This window comes from Stegodyphus dumicola, chromosome 3 (assembly GCF_044657685.1).
Source record: "Stegodyphus dumicola isolate Sdum_Otavi_A_Nest chromosome 3, ASM4465768v1".
In the NCBI taxonomy this organism is placed as follows: domain Eukaryota; kingdom Metazoa; phylum Arthropoda; class Arachnida; order Araneae; family Eresidae; genus Stegodyphus; species Stegodyphus dumicola.
The window spans coordinates 84,870,976-84,882,140 of record NC_140770.1 but is presented as its reverse complement, the minus strand read 5'-3'; the positions used below and the strand labels follow the sequence as shown (position 1 = coordinate 84,882,140).

At 29.8% G+C, this 11,165-nt stretch overlaps 1 protein-coding gene across 2 annotated transcripts in view; it reads right to left on the bottom strand.

Moving 5' to 3' along the window:
• Positions 1-9,795: 9,795 nt before the first annotated feature.
• The window catches only part of garz (Sec7 domain-containing protein garz), a 138,426-nt gene continuing 137,056 nt past the window's right edge, over positions 9,796-11,165 (bottom strand). For both annotated transcript variants that reach the window (XM_035357268.2, XM_035357341.2), the window contains exon 34: positions 9,796-10,042. In XM_035357268.2, coding sequence (XP_035213159.2) covers positions 10,007-10,042 — 36 coding nt within the window. In that variant the 3' untranslated portion in view covers positions 9,796-10,006. The remainder of the gene's footprint in view (positions 10,043-11,165) is intronic.

Sequence of the window (11,165 nt, the reverse complement as noted above, 5' to 3'; positions counted from 1 at the left end):
TGGTCAGAGCCTTTATGAGTCTTTAGAGGCTAAACATTTTGAAGGTATGAGATGAAAGGAAAGTCTGGTTTCATCAAGAGGTTTTGGTTTATTTAATTATGACAAAGCACACTAGGGCTATCTGCCTAAGGGGAGGGATGCCTTCGTGGAGGACTTTCTAAGGGAAACTGGCTCGCATATACGTTACACATGGGAAAAACCACGAAAACGCCCATGCAGACAGCCCGTTCGCGGAATTCGAACCTCGGACCGAACTACCAGTGTTCAGCGACTTTACCGTTCGGCCCCTGTTTCATCAGGAGGAAAAAAAACGTATTTAGGTGAAATCCACATACATCACTGGATAAACTCCTGAATCTTCAAATAATTCGACTGAGAAAATCATGGGATTCTCCATTTATGATACGATATGATGTTCTATAACGTAAGTTAAATTTATACAACCATATAGTCTACAACCAGTCGCTCTTCACTTTAATCTGTAATGATATCGTTTTTGTCTTTTCTGTTAACACAAACTCAATTGATGGTATTTGGTGGTGGTGGTGTACACGTCCAAGTGTTTTCTCTTTGAACACCTAAATTCTTTGAAGTATCCTGAAGGTATATTCAAAAGCGTCCAACTTTTTGAAACATCTTGGTATGTCTGACAGCTAAATTTTCCTGCAAATTTTTTCTTAGTTTTCTCCTTAATTTTCTTCTTTCTGTCTACAGTTATTTTAAGTGCTCACACAAGAAAATTAAGATTTTTCGATTGCTAGATTTGCATTCTTGTCAATTTTTAAAAATATCAATTACATGAATTGCGTTTCAGCTGAAGACAGCTTTTCATTTTCTAGTCATTTTAACTATAAATAAAGTTTAAAGCGAAGTCCAAAGGATAGATATTTTAATTAAAAGATTTTTGCTAAATGACAAAAATAAAACAGTCCAGCAGGGTTTATTCTGTACCACCGAGTGATCCGATTCTTATATCGGCTGAAGCAATCTAAATCATATTAAAGACCATGTTTTTTTATACAATCTATAACGCGAGAGAAAAATTAGCTTCTTAAAACATTCTTTCTAAGAGAATTGATATAAAATATTATATTTAAATATATATATTTTTAAAGCTGGGACTTGAACCAAACTGTCAGACTTTTAAAGATTAATTTACATGATGGTTATAATTAAAGTTCCAAATTGAAATGGTCATAAAAGGAAAACTACCAGACCAAATGTTATCAAACTTGGTAATCGTGTAAAGGAGGTTATGGGAATTTATTTTCCGCGGGGGGGGGGAATAGTTAAAAAACTCACCGCCAGTGGAAAAATGGCGCTGTATACAATATTGGTAAATGAAATAAGACACGAAAACATCTGTTTAAAATGTGTTTAATAGTTTCCGAAACGTGTTACAAAGCATGTTCAATGTAGCGTCCAGCATTTTTCGAGAGCAAGTTAAATCCTGTTACTGCATTCTCAACAGCAGTTCTTAGCATATCAGGAGTAATATTACGGACATTTTTCATTTCTGCCAAATTGTTTAGATTATCACCATAAACAGTGCTTTTGAGATAACCCCATAGTCACAGAGATTGAGGTCTGGTGGGAAGAGGGGAATTGTCGGCCTATAAGACGTTCATTCGTGAAATGTTGCCTAAGTAACTGTGCGACACACGTGAGGTGGGGGCCCAGCCGTGCATAAAAATCGTAGTATCTAAAATTCCATGTTACTGCAGTTCATGTGTCACGAAACATTTTAACATTGACTCTAAGTGAGCTGCAATCACAGTGGTCCAGCTGTCGACACCTCTTCTGAGAAAAATGGTTCAGTTATAAAACTAGCTGTCATTCAACACTAAACGGTGTGGAATGACTGCTATGCAATCGAATGCAGTAGGAGAATGCAATGGAACCAGATAGATAACATGAGGGATTTCTTTGGCCCAAATCGATTAAAAGCGTTTTGAATTAGTATCTTCATGTTTTAGGGCCGAATTCAGGCTTCAAAAATTACAAATTAGCGATCTGTAAGAAAACGATTTCCAGATTGTACGCACTTGTGCTAGTGATTTGCGATCTCACATTTTCTAATCGCTAATTCGTGGTTTTCACGGACGAATTTCTCACTTACACGGATGGCGCCCTCGACTTTTATCGAATTTAACGCTTTTAAATGGTAATTTGCCTACTTCAAAGTTTCTTAAGGGTATGCAACATATTAAACCCGTGTAACAAAAGGTTAAGTTAGATTCCGACCTATATTTCGTTTAACAATATTGCATACAGCGCCATTTCCCCCCTGGTGGTGAGGTTTCGAACTTCCTTTTTTTCGTGGAAAATAAATTCCCATGACCTTTACACGATTACCAAGTTTGATAACATTTGATACAGTAGTTTTCCTTTTATGACCGTTTCAATCTGGAACTTTAATTATAACCACTCTGTATATTATTAAATTTTAATTTGAAGCTATGCGTTATATGTATACCATGCGTAAATTTTTCGCTTTTATGGAAAAATAAAGAATCGAAGCAAATATACTTAGGATAATGGACCAAAACTGAAAAAATATCCCCTCCCTCCGAAAACCAAATATTGAAACTTCGACCTTGAATTTATTGGGTTATCGAAATATTTAATTTGACTTATCTTCTAAGTCCTAGTTCCGACAACAATTCCGTCAAAAATTTCGAATTACTGAAGCTGAATGAATCAAGTGATGTATGTGGATGTCACCTAAAGACGTTTTTTTTTCCTCCTGATGAAACAGCGGCCGAGCGGTAAATCGCTGAACACTGGTAGTTCGGTTCGACGTTTGAATCCCGCGAACGGGCTGTCTACATGGGCGTTTTCGTGGTTTTCCCCATGTGTAACGTGTATATGAGCCAGTTTCCCTTAGAAAGTCCTCCACGAAGGCATCCCTCCCTTTAGGCAGATCCTTAATTAAATATAATTGATTTGTAAATTCTACTAGAACTGACGTTAAGAATTGAAGTGCAAATAAATAATATCGTGTGCAATCTTGATTAATATAAAATTAAAAGTATTTGCACAGAAAAATATTTGCATTCAGACAGAAAGTTTTTTGAAATATTTGCAATTACTTTATAAGAAGGATTTATTAATAACCGTGATAATTACTTATTATATTACTGATGATTAGGATTCAGTTCTTGACAATTACATTTTAAATTAGAATTTTAAGGATATAATGAAAATACGCTACGCACAAAAATACATTTTAGGATAAAAAATGAGTTAATTTTTTATGTTTTAAAATTTCTTGAATTCATTTAATAAACATCGTATCCTCGTTGCTAATTGAATCCAGAATGTTGGGTGTCGTTTATATAATTATTCTTACTTGTCCACAGAATCTTCTGACTTATCCAGCCATTAAGTAGCTGCAGATCATTTCTACATAACCATTGAACTTCCATTAATTCAGTCTCTAGAGGGTTGTATGTTTATATCATAATTTGACTTTTATAAAAATGATTATTCTAAATCTTATGTTTCTATAAAAATATATTGTGCTTTAAAAATGTGGATGATAGTATCAGCCGCTCTTTGAGCCACTTCAAAAGCAACAGTTTGTTTAGAAATAAATTATGCAGTTAATGTCATAAAATTCAAATAAACATCAAACGAAAATTCTCAGTTTTAGGCAATTCGATTTAAACGAAGTAATATAGCAGACGATAAAACGCCGAAGGTAAAAATTTACTATTATTTTTTATTTATTTATTTATTTTGTTAAAAAAGATAGAGAGAAATAAAAAAAAATAGTTAAAAATTTGAATAATATCATCGATAATTTAAAAAAAATAGCTTTTCATTTAGTATTAATAAATATTTATTACGCATCATTGAGGGAAAAAAATGTCATATAATTAATTCTCCATAAAATTTTACTTGAAATTTAAGGTTAAAAATAGCTGTGGCAATTCACTGTAACAAAAATCCATAGACCACATTTGGCGTTATTATCGCTCAAAAAAAAGATGCCAAATTTCAAAACGCGAAAATATGTAAATTCGTGTATATCTCAGATAATTTTGAATAAAAAAGTCTAATTTTTTGCAGATATGCTTAAAAATACACCTACTTTAAGATGATGGTAAAAATTTTATAGGTTATAATTCAAAATGTTTTTCGAAAAATTTATAAAAATTATTTAAAAATAGAAATTTAAAAAATAAAACACGAAAAATGGGTAAATTTTATTTGGAATAAACCTAAATTTCGAAATGTGAGAGAAAAAATCAAAAAAGTTTAATAAAAAAAGAGATATTAACGAATATTTGCCAAATTCAATTAACATTGAGGAGCTAAAATTTTGAGAGCTAATATTTTAAAAACTACTCGTACGATTTTTACAAAACTTGGTATTCTGGCATAATTTTAGACGTAGAATCGAAATATGGAAAAAAAATGGTATGCTATTTCAGAAAAAGTCCGATTTTGTGTCAAAATACCTATGTTTGAATAGTGCTATATATAAATCTAATATATATCCTAAGTCGCGCTTTCGAGACATGAAAAACGCAATTTGAATTTTGTCAATCGGCCCAGTAGAACGGGAGATATAGCACTGTCCCATTTTTTTTTTTTTTTTTTTTTGAGCAGTGTACATCTGAAATGGATCCCTTTCCACGCTGCCTTCAATGGTAATGAAATGGCTGATGCCTTAGCTAAGGAAAGTACTTCAATGCAATTACTCAGGAAACTCTTTACACACACTTTATTTTCAGTCACTGGCCAACATATACTTCTAGTTAGAAAAATGTTTCAATTGACAGAAATATTATGTCTTGTAACTTTTAATTAAGAGAAAAAAAGGAAATTAAAAAATCAGAAAATTTTTCTATATGTTCTTTTAGCCCTCATGCAGGCAAAATTTATTCTCATTATAAAAAATAAAACACTCAGCATTTGACTTCTGTATGACAAAAATGACTAAAGTATTTTAATTAAATGCTGGAAATCATATTCAGGAGGTATATATAAATTGAAGAGCAAAATATAACCAAAAATAAAATATCAGCTTGAAAAATATTTTTGATGTTAAGAGATTAAATGGTGAGCATTTCAAGGTGGATTGTTGTGAACAGTATTAATCAATCCAATTTTTTTCCCCCCAAAAAGGAGATTTATTCATAGAACCTTAGCGAATGTGCCCTAGAAAACACTGGCAAATTTTAGTTTTGGCACACAGTCAGCATTTAAAATATTTCTAGCTTAAATAACTTTTTGCATTGTATTGATTCTTAAGTAAGCTTCATGAGGATACTAATAACATTTTTAGCATTTGAAAATTTATAAATTGTGAGAAAATTCTTTCAGTATACCAACTACAACAAAATTATAAATTAAAGAATGTTATACATAGACAATCATAGAAAAAATACTGCTGATTGGCAGCTTAGAGTTAAAAATGAACTCTAAATTATTTTCATTTATTTATTAACCAACCTCCAAAATTAAGTTGAAAATGATATCAGATTTCCGAAATTGTGAAATTAAATGTCTTGGTAAAGTTTTGTCATGTAGGATTCAATTTTTTTTTTTGTTATAACAAATATAAAATTTTTCTAATATTAGTGCAGGGGCTGGAAGACCATGTAAAAATTTAGATTTCATATTTCTGGTAAAATTGATTTCAAGTTTCAAAATATCAAAGCAAGACTATCTGCATCATTTAAAACACTTTTGTAAATAGAAAGTATATGCCTACGACAATGATTACAAAAGTAAATGTCAGGGAAGGATTTTAGTGGATACTGTGGATAACTGCTACCAAGGGGTACATAATGGACCTAGGGAATTTGAACATTATGATATATTTCATTATTTTTAAGTAACACAGAGGGACATTTGGGGGAATCAGAAAGAGGAATTTGATTATTTTATATAAGTGTCTCATTAACTTTATTATATTCTTCTATTTGCACAAGAGCCCAGGATGTGCCATGACCTCTCATAGAAACCTTTTTTACTCTGCTTTCCTTTTGGCCAGAGTTTGTCAGTTGGAAATTTTAATAATATTCATAAATCATCACTGACACGGTCTAACCATCAACGCATAAGCCTTCCTCTGATTTACTTTTCTATAGATTTAGGAAGACAAATTTTACATGCTTAAGAAAATTTATTTGGCAAATGTGCAACAAATTTCATGCAGTTAATTTTAATATATTTGGCAATATCATTTTCTTTATACAATTTGTTGTTATATCTATGACATCACAAGCCACCAATGTTTACAGCATTAAAAGTGTTTAGGATTTTCCTTTCAAACACCGTTAGATGGTTTCCTCGCATCTTAGCTAAAATCCAGGTTTCAAAAGTCAAATATACGTATAGGTCTTATTACAGCCTTGCACAAAATTAATGTATTTTCTTTTTTAAGTAATTTTTGATTGTAAAAATTTTCTGACAGAGACTGGTAACAATAATACATCTCTTAATTTCTGCATCACTATAGTTTTAAGAATTTAGATCTAAGCAAAGATAAACAAAAATTTTTCACCAATTCAAATTTATGATTTTCCCTATTTCAAGGTAACTGAGGCTTAAATCTTCATTATTTTCAGATAAAATATTAACTATATTTTATATATTTTAAAACAAAATTAATAATTTCTCTGAATAAGTAATTACATATTAAAAAAAATTTGCAAAATTTAGGCCCACCAGTAACCAAGTAGAGTATGCAAGAAGCAGTATGAGACAATTTCCTTCAGAAAATTCTTCATAAAGGCATATTTTCCCACAGGTAGACAGTTCTTGAATAATTTCCCACAATAGATAAATAACTTGCAAAAAATGTGATTTTAATTTTAAATCAACCATACTGTCTGGGCAAAAATTTAGTAAAAGTTAAATTTTCCAGTGAACCAAGAAGTAATTTTTTTTGAACCCTCAAAATTACTTAGTGAAATAATAACTCAAGATTTGACAAAACTAATAAAAGACGCATAATAAACAAATTACTTCTTTGAAGTTTATAAACTGAAAAAAGCTGAAGCTATTAAAACATGCAGTTTGGGAAAGTGTATCTCATCATGTTACAAATCACGAATTTTACGCAAACTGGAAAACTGCTTTTCTATTACTTTTAACATTCTAAGACATAATCTAAAACATAACCATTTAAAATTCACTCAAACAGAGCAAAATAAAAATATTGCTCATTTGAACAGAAAATACTGAAAAATCTGAATATCAGATGTAAATGTTGTGTTTCCTGATGGGTAGGGAAGGAGCAACTTTCAAACTTAATCACCTACCATCATTCCTTTAATCATATTCTTTAAATTTTTAACATAGTTCTAATTTTGTATAAATTGTTAGATTTCATTAATTTTAAATTAAAATATCAAGCCATTAAACTGGTAAAAATACTGAGTTTCTTTAATAACAGATCTGAATGAAAGTAAAAAGATATGTTACAATAAATCTGAAATACAATTAAAATGCATTCTTGCCAACCATTTTTAAAGCTTAAATACATGTTTCTTCAAAATTTCCGAATAGAAAACTCTAATATGCTTATAAATATGATAAAAAATGTGTTTAAGAGGATATATAAATTTTTAGGGGTTTTAAAAACTCTTTTATTACGGAGCTTACATTTTAGACAGTTACTTTTAAAGCAGCACTGATGCAATTTTTGCAAAACTTAGAATTTGGCATTAATTCAAACACGGAAAAAGATGGCATGTGATATCTGAAAATGTCTGATTTTGTGCCAGATTCATATGTTAGAATAACAGCATATATAAATCTAATACATATTTTAAGTTAGGTTTTGAGATATGAAAAAATGCATGAAGAAATTTTTATTAGCTCAGCCAAACAGATTACAGAAGTCTCTCTTGATCCTTTTTCGAGTGCTCAGTTTTGCATACTTTTGATCATTTACATGAAATATTTTTTGTAACTTATTGGGGGAACGCTTGAGGCAAGAATAGCCAGGAATTATACCTGCAACATTTCCTTTAACCACTGATTTCTTCGTCACTACTAACTGGATTAACTTTTACCACCTATTTCTTCTCTACTAACTAGATTTCTAACTTTAACCACCTATTTCTTCTTCACTACTAACTAGATTTCTGACTGTATGTTTTAAATGTCAATAATGCAAGCCAATTCGATTAGAAGTAGAGTTCATTTTGATTTTCAACACTAAGTTTTATTTCTCTGAAACTATAATTTCTTTTTAGAAAACCAAACGAATAGATGCTTTCAGACAAGTACACAGTGGGTTGTAAAAGGCACATAAAATAATCATTACCTTAAAAATTGAATTATCTTCATTTCCCATGTGTGTAATTTTAATGACCTTCTTTTCAGGAAGCATGATATCACATGGAAAACAAATATGAAATATTTTTTGTGAAATATCTGCTTAAACAACAGGCATAACTTATTCTTGTATACATATAAAAGAAAAAAATATATGCATACATATTTAAAATCTAAGCGCTTTTTATCTGAACAAAAAACTGCTTTGTCTAAAGCAGTTAAAAAAATTATAAAAAGCTGCAAATTTTACAATTAATCAAAATTATGGTATCTCAGAATTGGGGGGGGGGTAAGAGAAAGATAGTTATTTCTTTTAGACAAACAGTATTTGAATTTTGATAAAACGGGGGGAAGAGGGCTGTTTTATTTATACTCTACTCATGGAAAGGGCTGATCCCATTTTTCAGTGTTCAGCTCAATTTTAATGGAGGATAGTAAATATAGTAGGGATCATAGTAAAGCATTTGAGTCTTATGAACACCTTGCAAGTCATACATATCCTATATATCAAATAAAATTTTCAGAAGTAAATTTGCTTATATTTACACTGCATGTGGAGAGAATGCAACTAAACTTTTTGCATTGTGATGAAAAAAACCTGCAAAGAGAGATAAAGTTTTATGGATAGATGAAGTAATAAAGAAACGTGAATTAATAGACAGACAGGTAGATAGATAGAAATGACAGAAAATAATGAAGACAAATATTTTATATCACTTCAACGACGTGTATAAATTATTTATTTGAGAGGGAAGAATTGAGGGGGAAAAATTCTTAAAGATGTTTACGATTAAAATCTATTTCTATTTTGAACTGAAACCATAATTTTCACAACAGCAATAAATATATTTGACTAATAGTCAATCAACGAGAATTTGTAACCAAGTATATAACTTAATCAGTGCTGCGCAGAATTTCAATCATTCTGAAATGTAATTCATATTAATTTATTTATATTAATTTATGCACATTTTCAAAGTAGATATAAAGACTTCTTTATATCACATCCTCAAACAAAAATTCTGATGTTTTATTATTAATCAATACACTTTTAGAAATATTTTCAAAAGAAGTTCCCCAATTTTGGAATGACAATTTTTAATAGCACTCTATAGAATTTAAGTTACATGAAAGCAAATTAGAGATTAGTTTTGCATAGATTATGATTTAAGTATTTCTATATTAAAAATGGGGATATTACCATGAAAATCATAACAAACTGATGATATATATTGCAACTTTATTCAAATACAAATAAATTCAAACATACAAAGTCTATTGTGGATTTGTACTCTTGTATACTATGACAACATTTGTTAAAATATATAAATATACTTTTAAATTTATAATTTAACATTTGAAAAACGTGTAAGATGTTAATTTTAAATTTAAATCTAAAATTTAAAAAATAATGGCCACATAAAAATAAAAGTTCAATGCTCTTTTATGTATACAAAAAAGAAATGCAAATATAATAAGAGACAAAAACCAATGTACATTAAAAGTATAATACAAACATTTATATTTTATTCAAGAATTTATATTAATGTCAATATATATATATATATATATTATGCTCCTTTCATCACTTTGGTTGACTGGATTAGTAATATTTGTATTTACAATAACAGTTCAAATACCAAAGAATGAATATTTTAAAATCAGTCTCCTATTTGCATTTACAATTTCTATTATCCACCAGCTGTTATCTTAAGGAATGTGAACCATCTCTTTGAGGAGCCTGTAAAACAAAATTGTTATATAGAATAAAAACATAATTTTAAATACACATTGGGTAACAAATGTTCATACTATGAAGAGGATATACAATTTGGACATTAAAATTCATGATTTTTAACATGCACAGTAATGTAGCATTAATATCTTTCATTAAACTGAAATGAAATATTGTGAATAAATATTCAGGAAAAATTTAGAATGTGAAATATATACACTTACCCACACATACAGAAGAAACTCATTTATTTTCATTTACACTGTATTAAGAAGAAGAAAATTTTTCTACTTATGATATTTTTTGTTAGAATAAAGAATTATATTTGTTCAACACTGGTTTTCAGTTTCTGCATATGTTCAAAAATTTCATTGACAAACATTACCTTTTAAATGATAATATCAGTACAGAGATGCGAGTATGTTCCAAACTTCCTGCCACTAGTGGCATAATGCAATTTACTTCTTAGTTATCACTGAAGGTTTCTTGTTTCTACTCTTGTTACTGCGTTCATTATTTTTTCATTCTGCAGTTGATCAGAAATTATAACCTTTTCACAAAAATCGATAGCATTGATTCAATACAAAGGGCACTTTTTTAAACAATGCCAGTACCTCTATGCAAGTAATGCTACTGCTTACTAAGCAAGAAACCTTCACAAATGTTCCCCACCCTTACATAAATATGGTTTAACCACATCAAGGTAAAGATGTTTAAGTAAGTATGGTTATGCAAGTATGTTTTTGTTTTGCTGTTCTAATTAATAAATGAAAATCACATTTTTTTGGCAATGCTTCAGCATAAAAATACTGGCATCATTCTGAAGTGCACTACTTTCTTTCAATAAATAAACAATAATGATAAAAAAAAAAAAAAAAAAAAAAAAAACTGTTCTTCATAAGGGTATGCGCAGCTATATGCTGAGACATCTTTGTGAAGGTACCATTGTATACAGCCATCAGCTTGAATAAACATGTCAGCACCTTTATACAGTCATACCCAAATAAGATTTCTTCTTTCAGAATCCCTAGATATGACATAAAGAAAACTGAAAAAAATTTCCCAGATTGCCTTTGAAACTGATATGCTATAAATTATATCTTTAACACCAGACATCAGCATACCTTAG